Below are 21,065 nucleotides of genomic sequence, written 5' to 3'. Positions count from 1 at the left end.
TCGAGGTTTGCAGACCTAGTGGCAGAGCTAAGACCACCTAATGGTGGGTGGGTATTTTTTTAAGAGATAATCCTATAAAAACTAATATTTCACTGCTTTTTAGGTCAAAGTTTAATTCTGTGCAACTATATCCACAAGACTGATGAAGAGCATTGATAACCTCAGGCTGGGTGGCTCTATTCTTACTGCAGCTACAATCAATGCCCCCCTGCTCTTAGCAGGTCTAGAATTCCAGTTATTAGTCCACTTATATGAATCAAAGCATTGGAGACATCTTAAAATAAAACTATCTAGGTGTGGTATTGGTCACTCTTTAATACCCTAGCTTAAATTAATTCTTGGAAACAGTAACAAGATACTGATCAGAATCATGATGTGCACGCACACTTGGGCGGGCAGACTTTGTAAAGAAGACGAGGACAAGTTTAGAGCACAGGATAGCTAGCCTATGAGCAGAGGCCTGAGTATGTTCAGGAAGGTACAGTCAGTCGGCGGGAGGAAAGCTGGGCAGCAAAAGATGGCTTCCTGGCAACTGTTCCTGTGAGATTATTTCAGGAAGGAGGATACAAAGACAGAGAAAATAAAAACAAAGAAACTCCTCTTTTAGATTTATTTTGTATAAATTCTGGGAATAAACAGAAGGCATGAGGAAGAAGTACAGGTAGGTTTGGTTGGTGAATGGGAGCCCATGGAGCCCATAAAAGAGCATACCCCGATAATTTAGGGTCAAAGGAAATGTTACCTTGAGACTGAAGTCAACAAGAATCCCCATGCTGAGATAACTTACTCATGAGATTAACTGGTCAGAATGGTGCCTCCGCAGAGTGTAACATGAATAAAAACTGACCAGCTTGACTTAGGCCCAGAATGCCTCAATCCTGCGTAAGAAGATTGCCTTGAAGGATCCTCAGGGACTTTGTACTTAGATCCAGGATCACTTCCTTTTGTCCATTTGCTCTGCCATCTCGATTTACCAACTGCTGCCCTCCTAACTCCTGACTTTTGGCTCCATTTCCTGGATTCTGATGAATATCTCCATCTTGGCATTACATAGCCACAGACAAGCATCTCTCTGTGCAACAGTCTGGAGTCTCCCGCAACTGGGTACCATTTTGTGGGCTCCTTATACTGGGCATAGACCAGTCCTGTGGGCAGGCATTGAACAAAAAATTGACTATCATTTGTCAGATTATAAGAAACAGATCACATTATGATGGTAAGAAATTTTGATAAGAAGGAATATTGAGAACTTGAGAGTAAGCATTTACTAGTGTGGCTCCAGCTTTTAGTATGTAATGTGTTCCACTGCTTCTGACCAAAATTCACCAATACCTCTCCACACACCAAAATGAGTGAGCCTGATGCAAATATTCTGTCAGAAACATTCATTTTCCTTTGTCACCATCAGTTCTTTACTCATCAAACAGCTTAATGAACTTTAAAACCCTACATAGATAATAGGTTTGAGCCAAGTATATTCTTCTGGTAAATTTGAAGCCTGACTTTCCAATTTTTATATAAACCTTTTGGAACTTTTATTAGCATCACTTATGTCCCTCACTACGTGACTTCCCTAGGGACATAAAAATTTTAGTTTCTTAGGAGATAAAGTTAAATATTTGATGCTAACCTACTAATGGAAACCAGCTTAGAACTACATACCAGCTCTTACTCATATATAAAATAGAGAAAAAAAATCACCAGCCCATGTGCTTGATACACCCTCCAGAAGCCTCCTTTCAGTCAGGGGAGGAGATGGGAAGGAGAGAGGAGGAGGCAGGAGATAGTCCCCAAGCTTGCAGACCAGACTTGGTGGACAAGTCCAGAAGGGCGACTGATGTTGCTCGGACCTTACGTTTCCTTTCTTTGGAGCCCTGCTGACCTATGATATTATTCCAGGGCTAAACTCTACTTGTACTTGTGGATATTTCCAATGAAAGACTGGAAAAAGAGAGCTAGAAAGGAAGAAAGAGAGAAGCGGCTGAAAACAAGGAAAAGAGAGAGAGAAAAAATCCACAATGTAAAAAAAGTGAATAAAGGAAGAAGAAAACGAGAACACATAAATATGAGAAGGAGGAGGAAAAAAGTAGTCTTATAGGCGTATACATATTTGAATGGATGCTAAGTCTGGGTTTATTAAAAAGCTGCAAAATGACTCAGGGATTTGAATGACAGTATGAGATCCACAAATCAAAGTTCAAGACAATTGCACCACTGTAACATCTGGAAAGGAAGCCTACAGATCAATCATAACTAAAACATGGGAAATACATGTACCCACAGCTGCATATACGTAATGTCATCTAAACCATAAGGAAGCTCTTGATGAAAGCAAAGCGAATATTATTGGGGGCATTCATTTTAATGACCCCATATATATTACTGATAGATAAGGTGCTTATCTAGAGCATAGCAAAGGACTTTAGACCTGAAGAAAGGAATCTGAGAAAGGATGACTGAAGATCAGGTGAAAGAAAGAAGCTATGATGGATGGCCCTCCTAATTAAGCACATCTACCAGGGAACAAGGGTCAGCTTGAAAAGGGACAAAGCACTCTAGAAAGACAACGGTGTGTATGGGCAGAGCTGTGAGAACAGCCCACACAGGAGAATCAATGATATACACAGGTGGACACTCGAGGTGGGGTTTAGTTGGAACATGAGGTATCAGGTTTCAAATAAACTTATGTTTCCTCCTGTTTTCTCCATTTCGTTTTATTAGGTCTTCCTATAAATGTTTATTCAGCACATGCTATAGGCTATGCTGGGTTGGCAATTCGGGATACACCAGAAACAACAACAAAAATCCAAAGTCCCTGTCTTAATCTCACACACACAGACCTTTTAAACTTTACAGAAAAGGAGTCATTCCTCATTAGAAACTCACATCGTCTAATTCAGAAGGGAACCTGCAATTTCTGAAGGTGGAGTCTCTTTTCATGAGTAATTAAGTAAGAACACACCATTTGGGGTTCTGAAGTAATACTTGCTGAATATCTAGTCTAAGCAATGAGGTCTTGCAGAAACATTGAATAAAAATTTACACAATGTTATAAACCAATGTGACCTCAGTAAAATAATTTAAAACAAAAATCTCCTCCTAATCTCTTTACTTTTTGTCTGTCTCTCTTCATATCCTTATTGTGTTATTTATTTCTCTCTCTGAGAAAATAGCAGAGCAAGCAAAAAGCATAATAATGATCTTAAAAAAAATCATTCATGGGGCCGGCCAGGTAGCACAGTGGTTAAGTTCGCACATTCTGCTTCAGCAGCCCGGGGTTCTCCGGTTCAGATCCCGGGTGTGGACCTATGCACTGCTTGTCCAAGCCATGCTGTGGCAGGCATCCCACATATAAAGTAGAGGAAGATGGGCACAGACGTTAGCTCAGGGCCAGTCTTCCTCAGCAAAAAGAGGAAGATTGGCGGCAGATGTTAGCTCAGGGCTAATCTTCCTCAATAAATAAATAATTCAAGAAATCACTGAACCACTGTGTACACAAACACGAGCACCAACAGGAACCGTAAGAATTCAAACCAACTAAATGAAGAAGACCTTGCCCCCAAGGAGCTATTGAGTCTTGTGGAGAAAAGGAGATTCATGCACCATGAAACACAGTTTGCATAACATGATCAAGTACCAGATTATTTAGTTCAGACAACAACAATTAACAATTACTTTCTGGTCATATTCCTCGCTAAATTTCCAGCAAAATTTTCAACAAACAATTGATTTGAATTTTGATCGCCTTTTTCCTCACTATTAGGTGTGAGCAAATGGTAGGTCGCCAGAGGGCAAGAACCAGCGTTGGGCCTATAAAGTCTATTTCAGAAAGGGTTGCACCACACACACACCACTGTGGCTTTAGGGGGCTCATGTGTCCCATGGACTAGGGATGGCCTGTGGCAGGAGGGCAGGAGCCATAGAGTTTAAGAGTCTGACGTATGCGGGACACTGCTGATACTTAACTTTCATCAGCCAGAGTCCTCAATAAGGCCTTTAATAAGGCCACGGTCCTTCAGTGCAAATCAGTTTCTATTTTCTAGATGTTCTTGGACTATCTACTTCTTTTCCTGTCACCTTAAACCCCTTGGCCTGAGCCAAGGTGAATCATCGTCTAAAGCTATAGAGTAGTTCTCAGTCCATGAAGAAAAGTTCAGGTGCAACGTGAGGCTCTTCTTTCATCTCCATCCCAGGGGCAAGGCCAGTCCCCTGTCAGTGGCAGTTCTCTCTCGCTAACAGTCTCAGACCTCTCAAGTCCAGTCTTTACAGATGCAGTGGCTCAAGTGATCTATATTTGTCCTTAAAAGGCCAACTAGATTCTCAAAGCATCAGATATCCAACTGTGAATTGAAGAAACCAATATAAAAAGCGCCCTTACATAACCTGTATCTATATATTCCACTTTACCAAAACCAAGCAGTACTGATTGAACATAAGTACATCTTTCTCAATCTTTAGAATTAATTGTATTTTTGTTACATAGTTCTCCATTACATAAACAATAAAGGCCAGATCACCTTGATTTGATCCCAAAATAAGTTGCCAGTCTCATCTCCCAATAGTCTTCCATGTACGGAATATGTGCTAGTTTTTATAGTTCCCTGAACATGCTACATACTTTCACACCTCTGAGTTTTATGAGGATCCTTTTGTCAGAAATACACTTTTAAGCCCATTTTTCATCTACCAACATCTTACAGAATTCACCCAGCTCAAATACTCCCTCTCTTCAAATTTTCCCTGACTCCTTAGTCAAAATTAACTATTCCTTCCAGAGGGTGTAACTTTTCCCTTTACTTAACACATTCTTTGTCCTATTTTATTGACAGTTCTTTAAATGTCTCACTCTCTAACTACAAGTTTAAGATCCTTGAGAACAGGATTATGTATTTTGCTCACCTTTAAACCTCTAGTCCCTAGCATAAGCCTTTCACATAGTAAGTACTCAACAAAAGCTTGTCGGACAGATGGATACATAGATAGTGCACAGCATCTCAGCTGCCCTAAAATAAAATAACGGAGGATTGCCAAGGGCCTTTACCTAGCTCCATAATGTAATAATAAATCATAAATGTCTTATGATTCTTTTATAAACATACTAGGTCTGATTTAGCTCAGTAGACATTGAAAAAAAAATACCTTAACAGACTCATATCAGAAAGAAAGAGGAACCTCATCACAGTCTTATCAGGATCCTACAGGAGGAAATCTCAGAAAAAGGTTCAGAAGAAGCTTTAGAACCTGTAGGTTCTAACGGAGGACTGAGACTAGGAAGAAACAGGGATCGTATAAAAGTAGAAACAAGCTGACCAACACAAAAGTAACAAAGTACATTTCAAAGCCAAACAAAAATCAATCTCAAATTATCCAATAACTTGAACTATTAATAAAATGGCTTCCCTTCATCTGTAGATATGAATGATGGCCAAGTTTTGCTCCAAACCTGCATGTTCACACACCAGTGCAGGATGCTGGTATCTGCTGCTGGTAGCACTCAAGAATCTCATGGAAATAAAGGAGACATATAGAGTGCTTAGAGGTTTGGTACAGTGTATACGGTACAGATTAGAGATTTTAAAAACACACAGAAATCTTTTACAAGGTAGACTGACATCAAAATAACCTACAGCTTCTCAAATAAGCATCAGTTTGCAAACAGCTAGAAACACAAAAACTACAAAAATATCAAGTCATCTGGGGCCAGCCCCATGCCTGAGTGGTTAAGTTCACATGCTCCACTTCAGCCATCTGGGGTTTGCCGGTTCGGATCCTGGGCATGAATCTAGCACCATTCATCAAACCATGCTGTGGTGGTGTCCCACATCGCAGAACTAGAAGGACTTACAACTAGGATATACAACTATGTACTGGGGCTTTGAGGAGAGGGAAAAAAAAAAAAAGAGGAAGATTGGCAACAGATGTTAGCTCAGGGCCAACCTTATCTCACCACAATGCACACCTTTAGGGGCCGGCCCTAGGGCCAAGTGGTTAAGTCCATGCGCTCGGCTTCGGCAGCCCAGGGTTTCTCAGGTTTGGATCCTGGGCGCAGACAAGGCACTGCTCATCAGGCCATGCTGAGGCATCGTCCCACACAGCACAACCAGAAGGATCTACAACTAGACTATACAACTATGTACTGCCAGGCTTTGGGGAGAAGAAGAAGAAGAAAATAAAAGATTGGCAACAGGTGTTAGCTCAGGTGCCAATCTTTAAAAAAAGAAAAGCATACCTTAAAATCAATAGTCATCAAACTGGTATCAATGATATATAGAGCAGACATATATTTCATATACATGGAATTGTCCCATATCCATTTTCTATTCCCATAGGACCTAGAAATTTTCCATAAGGGTGTTTAGTCCTGAGTCAGGCAAACATGGAAGTGATGTCAGAGCCACCCTCATTTCTCAATTTTCACAGCTGACTTCATATAAATCATTGATGTTAGAAACTGAGACACTGGCACCTCTAGCCCCAAGCCTGGATGATTCCTTGATGTGGCTGGGTTTTTATCTTCGTGGCAACACACATTTCACTTACCTCAGTCTCACCAACCATAAGGGCACTGAAAGGAGAACTCAGGCAGAGAGAACTCAGTGAGGCAGGGACGTGAGCTGGAAGGCCAGCCTCTAAGGATTCACTCATTCATTCAAGAACATTCATGGAGACCTACTATGCGCCATGCACCATCCTTAGCACTGAGAATACCACAAAGAGAAAAAAAGACAAAATTCTGTCCCTTGACTTGTAGGAGAGATACAAACAGGATAAGTAAATAAAATACAAAGCAGGTTAGATGGTGATACGTGCCAAAGGTGAAGGAAGGGAGGCAGTGCAGAAAGAGATTTAACATTAGATTCACTCCTCTGTTAATAGAAAACACTGAGTTCCATCTAAGTTGGTATCTACAAAATAAGACTGGGGTAGAAATTACAAAATTAGTGATGCTTGGCCTCTCTGCTCTTTATCCTTATCCTTTAGGTGTCATCCCTCTCTTTTTTTTAATGCACCCTCTCATCTCCTATTTCTCTAGGAGATCCAGCGTAATTATTATGGAATTGAACCTGCCACTCTCCTAGGGACTGTTCCTTCCTTATCTTTCGATCCCAAATGCCACATTTCCAGACCAAGGTTTTATTCCTAGATAATCTGATAATCCAAGAGGAGGTACATCAACATCTAAATCCACTCCCTCATCCCCAGACAATACATTCGCCTTGGAGACAATGCCTTCATCCAAAGGAATATCTCGAATGTCAGGAATTCCACGCACCCTGTCATACAGTGGGAGAGAAGTCTGGGGCAAAGGGCTCATATCCTCCCCAGTGACATATTACACCCAACCTATGGGCTAGAGAGAGAGTAACCCTAAGTGTCTTTTACCCTAAAACCCAAATAAACCTACTTTTAAATTTTGATTTCGGGAGTTTAGACTAGATCTGGGAGCCTCTTCTAGCCTTATGAGATATTTGCCTTCTTATGTGTGTTCTGGAGGCCTCACCAGGACGTGAACATGAGTGACATGTACTTAGCAGAGCCAGAGACCGAGCAAAGCCCTGGCATCAGTCAACGTGTCTGTCATCACCCACCAAACAGCTGGGAGTCAGGCACAGGTTCCTGTTATTTGGTACCAGCACAATTTGGGACTGCAACATTCATGTGTTCAGAAAATCAAGCACGAACACACGCACACCCACAGGTTTTCATTTGGCTAAGGCTTCTAGGGAGCAGGTGGGAGAGCTATTTAGATTTTTTCCAATTAATTGAGTTAGAAATTGTAGTAAATAAACAGTTTAAGTATATCTTCTACCCCCTAAACAGTTCCCATATCACTGAAGAGCAGCTGCGTCAGGACCCCAGGTGGCTCGGAGAAGCATAAGCTGAACATGGCTGCTGGGGCCCTGGCAAAGGAAATCCCCAGTCATTGGGGAGTAGGATCCCTCATTAAAATATGTATATATCACAGCATCTAATGTAGCACAGAAGAGAAAATATGCATAGTATGAGTCAGGTACTGTGTTCATGACAGCTCTACAGACACTACCCCATTTAATTATCTCAACAGCCACATGAAAAGTTATTAATATTCCCATTTTAGAGATGAGGAAACTGTCAGGGTCTCACAGCTTGCGAATGATGAATCTAGAATTCACACCCAGGTCTGTCTGTCTTTAAGCTCTTCACTACTCTCTCGTCAGAGACTACATGTGGTAATGGTGTTGACAACGATGACAGTGATGATAATGGTGATCTGATAATAGTATGTGGTACCAGAGAAACAATCAACTTTAAGGTTGATAACAGGAGAGAACTAGGACATTTAATTAAAAAAGTTTTAAAAAGATTGGTCTGGCTAGGCAAAATTTATACTAATTATAGTCATTTATGTGAATTGTGTACAATTATGCCTAATTATGAATCAGTACAATAATATTTACATACAAAAATAAATGTGTCATAATAACTTTGATCTAAAATTGATTGGATTAGAATAGTGAGTTCTCTGTATGTGTAATCAGACTTCACTGTTGCCCAGATTCTAATATGCATGTGTGACATCTTTACAGCATTTTATACTTTATGAAGTATGCTTTCTCTGGACATTCTGAGTGCCAGCCATCTGATAAGATGTTGGGGAACGAGGAAGCTAATAGTGATAAAATAGGGCCTTGCTCTGGAGAACCTTAGGGTCTGGTCATTTCATCCTAACTCCTCCCTGAGAATTAGTTATGATTTTCACCATTCTATAGATTAGGAAACTGAGACTGGAACAAATGAAATAGCTCATCTATATAGTTTTCTATTCACAACTAAAAAAGTAAAATTTACTGCTAGTTAGTGAAACACTCAGATTCAGCACGAAAAGAAATCTCCTCCCTCCTTTAAGGAAGTCAAAAGCCCACCTATTCTCTATTATTTGGGAAAATCTCACCTTAATTTTTTTAAATTAAATTTCCCATCCACTTAGCCCAATTAAGCTTTCAGCTGTTGGCACCAGTTTTACAAGTGAAAATAAAGAGCCAATTAGGGTGAATAACCTAATCAAAAACAAGGCGCCATCGCCATTGGCCAGCCCATGTGCCTAGACTTCCTCTACACCTGTCACTCCTCAAGCTGCAGAGTATTTTAACTAGGTAAGCATCTACTCTCATCCAGGGAAGGGAAAATTCTTAATAAGGATTAAATAAACAACATTATCCAATTTGATTCCATGGAATGCAGAAGGAAAAAAAGATGGGAACAATGTTTGGTAGAGAGGAGGGAGTAGGAATCAGAAGCTTGGGACCCCTCAGAGGAGAGGGCACTAAAAGAAACAAGCTTTATTTTAGGTTCATGCTTCGCATCCACAGACATAAGAAGGGATCAGAGAAGGTGATAGCCAGATCTTTACCATGGGATGACCTTGTGCTGTTGAAAATACAGTGAATTTCCAGAAAGGCAAATTTCCATATTCAAAATATAGGTAGAAAAAGAATCTCCCCAAATCAAGGACAAGTTGTTTGTGTTTAGGATTCTCCCAACCATGCTGCCCATCTATTGACATGGGTAATTAAAAATTGCCAGAGGAAAAGTCAACGAGCATCTGCATCAAGAGGTTTTGCAAAGTAGACGCTCTGAGAACTGGCCCATCAATCTGTGCTCCTGAGGCTATGTCCATTTCAGGCTCATTTCCATTCACAAGGCCTGGTCATATTATCGTTAAGCAGAATGTCAGGAATCAAAGCCATGGAATAATCACAGGGTATTGTCCTTTTGTATTTTTCACCTATAAAATGAATGTGCAATGATATTTGGAGTATCTAGTGTGACTAATGTCACTGTTTACACTGTTTGTTGAGACAATATTAATTGCTAATATTTATTGAGGACTTACTATATGTTGGGCACTCTTCCAAGCACCTTACATGGATTAACTCATTTAATCCTCACAACAACCCTTTGAGACAAGCAGTATTTTTACTCTCATTTAACAGATGAGGCAATAGGCACAGAAGTTAAGAAACTCCTCCAAAGTCATACATTTTAATAAAAAAAATTTTGTACCCCACAAGTATGGAAAATTTAAATTAATTGTTATAAATTCATCTGAAGGACTGACATACTTGCTACCTCAAAACAAGACTGAGCTCCCTGTTGATCCTCAGCTGGTGGAGGCATCGAACATTAAGATGTCTTATTCATCTATGGAACTCCCAGTCGCCTGTCAAGGCCAGGCATAGCATAGCTGGTCAACAAATGTTGAATGGATACCTTGCTTACGTTAAATTTCATGATATCTATACCTATATGACAATTTTCAAGGGTGTTTAAACGCTAGTACAACCTGAATTCATTTTGATGACCAAGTATATCATTTATTAAGCCTATTAATCTGTCTGCCCACCAATCTCTCTCTTAGATACTGTGATAAATGACACACCATCTTTTATGTTGACATTTTCATCCAAAGACCTCGATATGTATTGTGAGCCTGATCCTACTCATAAAAATATTCACGCATTCTAGGGAGCACATTCACCCAGAATCTGAGAGTTCATCCATGGCTGCGAGCTGGCAGGAAGCTCAGAATGCTGCTACAGATGTGTTTTGCTTGGCTGGCAGTGTTTAAGCATTTCCTTATTTGAATGTGTAGATCAGGCCCACCTCTCTTTGCCAATAAAGTCTGATTCACACATTTAGTTGCCTGGCCCCCAAAGTGTTTCAGTTTGTGAGCCCTCTGATCAACAGGTACCTAGGGATTTGGAGAAGACTGAATTGAAGACCTTGTGTTCTTGCAGTTTATCACGTACGGCTATTGCTTTAGGCTAATAGGAAATTTTTCAGGCAATGGGGCAACTAAACAACTTTCACTCCAATCTACTCCCTCAATATACACATACCTAATTCTCCTGATGGAGACTCAGAGCCTCTTCACTCATATTTTCAAGGCATCCCTGAGATATAATCATCATTACTATGTCTTTATAAATGGATGAACCAAAATGCGTAAAGGGCAGACAATCCTTCAGATATCTGGCGATAAAAATGCCACCAAACTGAGCAAATGTTTTAGCTCTGAGTTTACCCACTTGACTGGCATGTTCTCTGTTATGTTTTTCATTTTAAAATCCCTCTTGCAAAGAAATGAGATTTGTTCAAGACATCACTATGGTTTATTCTTGGACTCCTCCTTTCTAACCACCTGGAGAAGAGAGGACAACTTGGAGGTGAACAATAGCTATGTGTCCTGGATGATAGAGATGAAGGGGTTATGAGGGGCTCACACTCCTCCAGGAGTAGCTGCCCCATTTTGATTTGACTTCTCAGATTCTGCTTTTGGTTCAGTGTGGAGCTGTGGCCAAGTGGATCCCTCTTACTGCCCTAGCATTATTACAGTCTGGATCTGGTCTATGGCACAGAGTGCAGCAGTTCCAACCGATACTTCTTACACTGTGGACATTTATGTGCCACAGATGGAGAACTTTCCATTTCTTTGCTGTAGTCCCACTGACTAGCTCTCTCTGCCCTGGTGCATTAGAGAACTCAGCGGTGAAATTATTAGAGAGTAAATGCCCAGCCCTGACAATAGCCTGTTGAGAAGCATGTAGCTTCCAGTAAGAGCCTTTCCTATTTGCTCGTTGAGGGATACACAGCTCTCTTTAGCATTCTCCCTTTTTTGCTGTAGGAATTGTTATAAGTTGGATCGCGGACTCTGGAGCATTTGCTTGGGATGAAGATGAGTAATACAACAAACATGATAACCGATAACGGAGTTTTGTTGCTTGAACACTTTGCCACTCCAGGAAGGCGGCATCTTAGATCTCATTTTGATGAAGAGTCACTGGATCTTATAAAAATCTCAGACTTTCTTTTTTTAACTGTTACCTCTGATTCTGAATTATCTGAAACAAAGTATTTATTAGCACCAGTCCTGGCTGCAAATAGTGCTCTTCCTAATGCCTGAGATGAGGTTGGCCACCTTCTTCCACGTAGCTCAAGACTTCCTCTCCTCGGATAAAAGGTCATAACTAGATAAAGATGGAGTCTCTGTGCCACCAGCCCCAGAACCCGGACTTCTGTGCCCTGATGCTTCCTTTGCTCACTCAGGGTCCTCCAAGCACCAGCGCAACGCTCACTCAGGGTCCTCCAAGCACCAGTGCAACGCTCACTCAGGCTTACCCCTCTCAGTAATGCTCCCAAGTGCTCTCATCTTTCACCAGTCCAATTCCTATTCCCACAGGAACTAGCTCTGCTCAGTTGTTAATGATGCTAATCATTAATGGTACCTGCTGAGCTAACAATTTTGCATTTTAGTATTTTGATAGAGGGAATTTCTTGAGTCAATGCCTTATCCCAAAGGCAGACCAAGGAGAAAGAGAGCCTTCTGTGACACTGACACCAGCCCAGATTTTCACTTTTACACTTTCTTTAAAACTGTGCTGCCTTGCTCATCACACTGGCTGGTTCCTATAGTGCAAAACTTCATATAAACTGAACTCAGTAGAAAAACTGTTGATGGCCTGTAAGATTCTGCACAGGCAGCAGCAGCTCTGTCTCCGGAGCTCTCGTCTGCCTCCTTTGCACTCTTAAAGGAAGATGCAGCAAGCAGCTGTCACCCCAGAGGGGACAGCCATGGTTCATATTGAGTGAAATTTCTGAATCTCTTTGTAATCTGATTTTAGGATATAATATTTGCTTTCGTTCTTCTTGGGTGCTGCATCCAATACAAATAAGACCTCCTCAAATAGACAAGCCTGTGTGGGGGCTAGGAGACTCGAAATCAATGAGGAACTCCCTGTCCAAGGAGGTGGAAAGTGAAAGAAAGAGAAACAAACCCCAGAATAACGGGGCCTGGTGCCTCAGTGTTTCCTACCTGTAAGGCCATGTCCTGCCTAAAAGGACAATACCCCAGCGTATTCCTGTAGAATCAGCAATGTGCTCTGAGCTGGAGAAGGGAAGAGGTGCATTTGAGGAGAGGAGACACGGCTCTTTTATTTTTGCATACTGCATCATCAGTCTCGGAGCTGATCTGAACTTTGTTTCCTAACAATCAGGAATTAGAAATGACAAAGGAGGAAAAAAAATCATCTTGGCACCTCACAAGGCCTATCTCTATAGCAAGATCAGGGCTCAGGTGCCAGTACTTTTTCTTCCTTGTCTCTGAATTGAAGAGACGCTATGACGGCAAAACTCACTGAAGCAAGGGAAGCTGCAGTGGCTGGAAATGTCTTTGTCCCTAAAAGACCCCACTGGCTTCCAAAGAAGAAGATGGCCGAGAGGACACCAGCCTGAGGCTCTGAAGACCCGACTTGGCTCCCTGGGGACAAGTGGTGTCCTGCAGGCTCAGCATTGGCTGAGCTCCCACCACGAAAGCATCTGCTTCATCCAGGTGCGCCAAGAGGAACTTTGCAAAGGTCCTGACTCCCCAGAAAGACATGACTGAAACAGCAAAATCCCTCGGAGGAAAAGCAGGGTTGGCTTTACAGGAAACCTGGTCCCAGTACTCTGTGGGAAAAGAATGGGCTCATGAAAGAAACAGGAGGGAGGAAACAGGAAGGATAGCTTTGAAAGGAAGAGGTATGGGATTCAATAAGCAAAGGTAGTCCTCTGGGAAGGAGTAGCTTTGGTAATTTTCTGGGAAGACGAAAAAGAACTCTGAATGTTCTATTTGGTGTCTGGAATCCTGGGGTCCTATCTGGCCTTTTGAAGGCTATTGCACCAATTGAATGGCCTTTTAGTCAAATAATTGAGAAAAGTTGGCATTTGCCTTAGTCAAGCACTTTCCCAGATATACTGGGGCTGGACCAGCACTGGAGATGGTCTAACAACTCCGGGTTGGAGATAAGAACCTGTGACAGAGACCGTATCAGAGAAAGGGGGAATGGGGTGCTTTTTCAACCACAAGATCCAGTCATAAGCAGGGTTGATTTCCTAGTGCAGGAGATACACAATGATAATGCCCTAGGATACATATCCTCTTCTCTCATTTGGGGTATTGTTGGAATTTCTGCTGCCTCTCACCGCACTTTTGTGAAGCTGCAGAAGCAGGCGCTATCTCCATACAGCAGAAGAACAAAACCTCAATTTTCTTAAGTGAGTCATTCAAGGTCACAGTGAGACGGGGCTAGAAATTAGAATTCCTGCCTCTAAGTTCAATTTTTTAAATTACATCATTCCACTCCAACTGGATAAATCTAGTATTAAGGGTAGCTTAAAGAAAAAGTTAATATAGAAGGGTTTATATGAGTGTAGAATTGTGGGAAATGAACTAAACCATTGGCTTCTGAAGATGCAGGACTTCCTGGGCCTACACAAGAGATTGGTAAGAATCATTCACGAGGATGCCAAGTCAATTAGAAATGATGGAGCCAACGGCTTCAAAACGAAAAGCTCTTGAAGTAGTAGGGTAAAGGAAAAGTCAAATTATGAAATAACAAATCGTTCCCAGGAAGAAGTGAAAAGAAACGATCATAAAACAAGCAAAAGAGGCAAATAAAGACAGATACACATACTAAGACCTCTTTAAATACAAATCCTTCAAAAGTAATTATCAGAGTATTTTGCTCTCCAGGTAAGTTCTTCCCACTCTTTCTATTTCAACATTTTTTTTCCTCAGATCAACCCTAAGGAATCTGAGGAATATATTTGTTTTGCCTGTAAATCAATATTGGAAAAAGGACAAAGAATTGTTAAAAAATGAATTTCAATTAACTGTCCTCGTCCTGGTTAACAATCATATTAGCGTAAGAAAAAGTATGCACGAACATCAGACACACCTTCTTCAACTGCAGACCTGTTCTGGTCTCCCTTGTCTTACAGTGGGCTACAACACATTCCAAACATTTCCAAGTTCACGGTCACCATCACCTCCTTCTGGAGCTCAGCAGCTTAAAATCCCTCAAGACAACCCTGGTCACAGGTAATCAGTACCTTGGGTGATATAAGACAACACCCCCTGGTGCTGATGCAGCCTTCCTGACACAAGTTAACTTCTTTGCAAGAAGGACTTAGCTTCCCTCCCACATCCGCCTGGGGCATTTCCCTGGACAGGAGAGGATATTGGGTGTCCAGCACTTTAATAAGCTCGGCTCTGAGAAGCCAAGGGATAAAAGACTGAGAAGATAAGAAGCGACATTGGGAGGCTCAGAGTGTGGGAATACTCTGAGTTTTGTCACTTTAACCATCAAACCCAATGTAGCAGGAGAGCCCAGCCCAACTCCCCACAACACACACCAGGGTATCTGGGGTCTGCATTCTAACACTCCCTCCATCACTACTCACTGCCACCCTGAGCCACCGTGAAGAAGTCACCGGCGTCCACCTCTGCCCCATACCTCCTCAAAGAAAAGCTACCAAAATCACAACACCGGCATCACACAGCTGTTATGTAAATGGGTTCTGCTGAGGGGAGAAGCAGGTAGAAATCTATATACACCACCAAGTGGAAGTTTACTGTCATCCCAACCTGGGACAATGTGCTCCAGAGGGACGTGAGCTCACATTAGTGCCACAGCTCCAATTCAAGGATTCGTCCTAGTCCCCTTGCAGAGAGGAACCCAAGACGATGGGAGCAATCTTGATTCTCAGCCCAAGTGTGTTCTCTGGTCCCTTGAGAGCCACAAATTTAGACGAAGGAGGACAGCTTTCTATCAGGAGGGCCAAATTAGGCACCTATGACCAATCTTGCATTGAAACATAGAAACGAATCTCTGTCTCACTTTGAGCTCTGTTTCAATTAACTTTGTGGTAGAGAGGAGGTTGGCAAGGAGAAGGCTGTGGTATTTTAAAAACAATAAGCTGAGGCTTGGAGGTTCTTCTTTCTTTCTTTCTTTCCTTTTTAATGGATACTGTAGTCTAAGGGAAAAAAATCGGAGTGAGAACACATCTTCTCCCTGGCACTCTCAAAGTGTGAAGTGGTGCCAGCCGCTCCACCAACTGTCTGGAGACAGGGTGATTGTCACTCCTCTCTGTAACTTCTTGCTTTCAGCTCTGGGTGGCTGGCAGGTTTATCTGCTTCTGAGCAGCTTCAGAGCCACGTCAGTGACACTGGCTACGTCAGCAAGAGCAATCGGAAGGTAGGACGATGCCACTGCCAGCAGCAGTGGGAGGGAAAATTTTAGGCTTAAAGAAAATTCTTACGTCTAGCTGTCTGACTGACTCTCTCATTGACTTAAATGACTGCCGGTGATTTCAGAAGGCCAGAAGAGGATATGTAGTTTTCACAGCCATTTGAACGTTTGGGGTACAGGAGCATTTAGTTAACATAATGTGCTTACACTTCCAAACCCCTTGTGTAGGTCCTGCCCACTGCTCAGGAGAGGGTGGGCTTCAAATGCATCAGAGGATGCAACCAAGAGGAACATCACCACCTAGCAAGTGTCGAAAGCCCCCATGCGCACACTAAGAGGGGTTACTGCAGTAATTCTGGCCCATTTCACATCACCCATAGTTCTAGCTGCTTTCATTTTTGTCGGTATCATACTAAACAGGACACCAAAACCACCAACAATCTGACGAGGATCCTCAACACAATGCTATTCGATGGTCTATTTTTAAAAAGTAGGTTTAAAAGCCTCTCTTCTTTGGAATGGCAACCCACTAAAGTTCACGGCTGCAAAGACAGGATTCTATTCCATCGTCAAATATTAACCACCTTCTGGTCCAGGACCATGTTACAGTGCAGAGGCATTAGATGACTCACATACAGCCAAAATGCTTTAAAAGGTATTGTTTTGGGAAAAGAAAGAAATCCTAAGGTAAAGGTAGATGAGGAAGTTCAAACTGAAATAACTTCTCCAACCGAGAGATATTCAAAGGTGAGAAAACCCTGCTACTAGCACAGCCCCATGATTCCCGACTCCCCTAAAAGCAGCAAGATCAAGTCAAAATTTTGTGCAGATCAAAAACTTAGGGTGATCAAGTTCAAAGAAATAATTTTGTCTAATTCATGGATATAGAGGGAGAGTGTCAGATCCAGAAAGCAGCAGATCTCATCTCAGTATAATCTTAAGACTATAACCTCCGGACTAATGCTCAATGCCAGGCTCTGGGGGGAATTTAACGTAACATTCTGTGATGACAATTATCAGTCACTTGCTGGACAACCCTGGCCAAGTCACTTGATTTCCTGTGCCTCAGTTTCATCACCTATTCTTTCCCCAATAAGCCAAAGATGAAGTTAAGCTGCTTCACGGAGTGACACAGAAACTCACCTAAAAAATACTTATGGTGATACTAGAAGGAAGAGAATCAATAATGCCACATTTGGAGTCCCTTGCCCCCATGGTTACTTCCAGCTCTCCGTTGAAACCGTAACTGATACGCAGTACCTCTGCAACAGAGATTCTTAACCTGGGTCCTTGAACTCCACAGGGGGCCATGGCTAGGCTGTAAAAGGAGCCCAGTGGCTCTGATCTCTTGGGCAGGACAACCATGACACAAACAGTTAAAGAACCACTGCTCTGCAGTAATCCTTGGTTACAGTTGTACCAAAAAAAAAAAAAAAAAAAACAGTTACACTGCCTGATGGAGAAGAAAAGTCAGGGAAGGTGGCCACAGAAACCAAGAGAAACACATAGGATGGGAATCTCAAGGAAACCACCATGATTTCACCCTGACTTTCTGGGTCATCTATTCATCACTGACCCTATCTGTCAAAAGGTAATTCCTTCAAACAACAATGCCTAGAAGACTATTAATAATAAGCAGAAGAAATGACTGGTTGAGAAGGGCACAGGGTGGGGAGGACTCGAGCTGCCACCCATCCAATATTGAAGAGACCTGTTGGAAGAAAAGCCTAGGGGTTCCACAGCGCTTTGTGGGGAACCAGCAGCTTTACAACCAAAAGGGCTGTAACAAGTGGTAACTGTGGCGCCATCTTGTGCGCTGTGAGGGAGACGAGGATGGGGTCTGGGTCTGCAGATCAGACCCAGGATGAAGGGGACAGATAATTCTGTAGTATCAGAAGGCAGTGTCAGAAGGGTGGTGGGTCCTTCCATAGCTCCCAAATGAAACCCAAGTCCCAGCTCTACAGAGGAACCATGTTTGGAAAAGAAACCAAAGGGAATTGTAAGAAAGCACTTCAAAAGGAAGCGGGAATGGTCCAAACGATGGACAAGAACTAAGTTGTGATCTTCAGAGACCAGGTCAGAAGGGCTCACTTAAAGAGAAGGAGAGAGGAAGAGGGAGTGAAACAATTTCATTCTAATTCCTGAGAGCTAGACAGTGCATATAAAATGATCTAACACTTATAGAGCAATTTACAGTTTACAAAACATTATGACATTCACTACTTCATCTAATCCTTATCACCCTGAAACGCTAGTTATATTTTCTCCCCTTTATACATGAGGAAACTGAGGTTAGGAAGGGCGGATTATGCGACTTCCTCAAGGTCACCTGGCTGAAAACAGAGCTGGGACGCACCCCAATGCCCCCCACCCCTCCTGGTTATCGTCCACCTTTTAAGGCTTTATGTTAACTCCTAAGGGGCAAGGTTGATGTAGCTACAACAGACTCCCCATGCCCGTCCTACCCCTTCCCCTCCCCAACCCCCGCCACTACTCATAAAATCTGGGGCGGAGCAGCGCCCTCCAGTGCCAGGGAGGGGACCTGAGTGACGCGGATCCACAGACCGGGGTTTCCCTGTCCTGCGGAGCTCGGGAGAGCCGGCACCAGAAGCCATGGCTCTTACACTCGGGGCAGTCAAGTAACGCTCCAGCAGCAGTTGCCAGCTTGGGGCTTAACGTGCGAGGGGCAGCGCTGCTGAATTCCCTTCCGAGCGATCCCAGGACTGGGACCGAGCGCCTGCGCCCGCTTCTCGTCCTGGGCTCCCCACGCTCGCCCCCGGCCCGCTGGTTCCTTCTGGCGGTTCCCAAGTGCACGGGGGCGCCTCGGAGGAGTCAGGGGGCTAGGGTGGAGTGTTGGGGGTGAAAGAGCGGATCGACTCTGGGGCGCGATCTTCCACTTCTGATCCTCCTGTCAGGGAGACCACGAGCAAACCCTGGCTGGAAGTTTGGGCATCAAGGGTTTCGGATCAAGTACCAAGTTGCCCAGAGAGCGGTAGAGGTGGAGGCGGAGGTCTGGGGTGGGGGTGGCGGTAGGGAAAGAAGGGACAGGCAGGAGAAGGTGCCCCTTCCCACGCAGCCCCTCGCGGCCCCGCGAGTGGGTGACCGGTCCGCCTCTGCAGCCCGCGGGTGCGGAGAACGCACCGGGCATCGGACACCGCGGCGCAGCGCAGCCCTTCGTCGCCCGGCTCCGCGCTCCTTCCCACCTGCCCGCCGCCTCGCCCCCGCCGCGGAGACTCACAGTCCGCAGGAACTGGATCTCGTCCTCGCCTCCTTCTCCCCCTTCGGCCATGGCTCCCGAGGCGTCGGCGGTGCCCCAGCCTCCGGCGCCTCTGCCTCCTCCGGCAGCCGCTCGGCGTGCGCTGGCGGCTGCTGCGCTCCCTCTCCTCTTCCTCCTCCTCCTCTTCCTCCTCCTCCTCCTCCGGTTCCTGGCTCAGCCTCAGCCGCGCCGAGCTAATCCCCGACCATATAGGGAGCTGGGCTAACACTCCACTGCACTGCAGAGCGCCAACGCCAACCAAGCAGCCCGCCTACCCCTCTCTCCTCTCCCCCAGCCAAGTGCGCGGCGGCCGCCCGCCCCGCCGAGAGCGCAGCGCCGGGCGCGCCGAGCGGGCGGGGGCGACGCGGAGCCCCGGGCGGCTGTGGTGGGGCCTCCCCCGCAGCGCACCGCAGCGCCCCGCACGGCGCCGCACACTCAGCGGAGGCGCGCGCCCCGCGGCGACAAGAGGGTGCCCCTTACCCTGCTCCGATTCCGAAACAAAGCCCAGTTGCTTAGGTCCAGCGTGCGGAGACTGGGCACTAACCCTCTCTATTTGCCCACTTTGCCCTCGTGTGTGTGTATGTGTGTGTGTGTGTGGTGGACTCGAATGCCTTGCTCCGACCCGAGTGCCTTGTTCGGACTCCGAGGCGCGGAAGGCTGGGAGGGGTGTCCCTTGGTCTTCAAGCAGCAGGGAGAAAACGGTGCGGTGAGGGTGTCCGTCCATTCATAACAAAGTTTGCAACTCCCTCCATAGCCCTTTCTGCACCTTAAGAGAACCCCTTCAAAATCCAGTCAGTCCATTTTACCAAACCCCTCTATTGTCCGTTGTTGCTGAACAAAATAACTTCTCTCTGTACCTTAGGAAGCCTCCCGGGCTCCCCATTCCATCCGCAATTCGGAGGTCAGGTGGCATCAGAACCCTTTCTCTCTGCCTACCCCTCATCTCTTAAACTTATTCTGCATTTTAGGGTGCCAGCCCTGTGGACAGAGGAGAGTATGTACAGTGGGACCCCTTCCAGGTCTTTGGGCCGCGAACATCCCACCCAACCTTAGGTCTATTCCCAGGGTTGGGGGCTGTCAAATTGGTCCTTGCTAAAGCTGAGGGTGCAAGGTGCCCCCTTCCGTCTACTGGCCAGGAAGTTCCAGGGCAAGAGAAGCATTCAAGAGAAGGGGCCCTGGGAAGAGATGTAGACCAGGGATGAAGAGAAACCCAGAAGATGTACGGGTGATGATTCTGGGCTCATGGTGGCAGAGGACACTGGAAACCCTAACCAATCTCACAGCTTCCTTGTAGATAACCTCTCTCTTGGTTCTGCGTTAAAAATCTCTTTCCTGAGTTCTCATCCCACATTTTCTACTGGATATCAGAAATACTGAGAAAAATAATGTTTTTTTCTTTTATTGTACCCAAACTGCTTCCTTCTAATGTGTGTGTGGTGGACTCAAATGCAGCTTAGAGGCTGAATCTTGGTCTTAGTGCCTCTTCTGAAGCCTGCCTAGAATAAGTCAAACCCTTTGCAGGTTGTGGCCCGTCACGTATTGGAGGGCACCTGGCATGCTCACTTCTGTGTATCACCATCCACTCTTCTCCTGGCTGAAGATTCCTCTTCCCCTCAACATTCCCTGTAGCACAGTTTTCAGAGCCTACATCATTTTTGATGGCCTTATTATAAGCATTCCAGTTTGTCTTCTTCCTCCTAAATGGTCGTGCTCTCCTCCCCTGTTTGGGAGAGTCTGCACATGCAACCTAATATTGGATT

General features: G+C 44.4%; 1 protein-coding gene across 10 annotated transcripts in view; it reads right to left on the bottom strand.

Annotated features, from left to right (window-relative positions):
* The window catches only part of RYR3 (ryanodine receptor 3), a 485,038-nt gene extending 465,430 nt beyond the window's left edge, over positions 1 to 19,608 (bottom strand). For all 10 annotated transcript variants that reach the window (XM_070584420.1, XM_070584411.1, XM_070584464.1 and 7 more), the window contains exon 1: positions 19,288 to 19,608. In XM_070584420.1, coding sequence (XP_070440521.1) covers positions 19,288 to 19,338 — 51 coding nt within the window. In that variant the 5' untranslated portion in view covers positions 19,339 to 19,608. The remainder of the gene's footprint in view (positions 1 to 19,287) is intronic.
* Between the last annotated feature and the right edge of the window lie 1,457 nt (positions 19,609 to 21,065).

The sequence above is a fragment of the Equus przewalskii genome, chromosome 1 (genome assembly GCF_037783145.1).
Source record: "Equus przewalskii isolate Varuska chromosome 1, EquPr2, whole genome shotgun sequence".
NCBI lineage: Eukaryota > Metazoa > Chordata > Mammalia > Perissodactyla > Equidae > Equus > Equus przewalskii.
The sequence above is the reverse complement of the archived record's forward strand: the minus strand, read 5'-3'. Positions and strand labels throughout refer to the sequence as shown.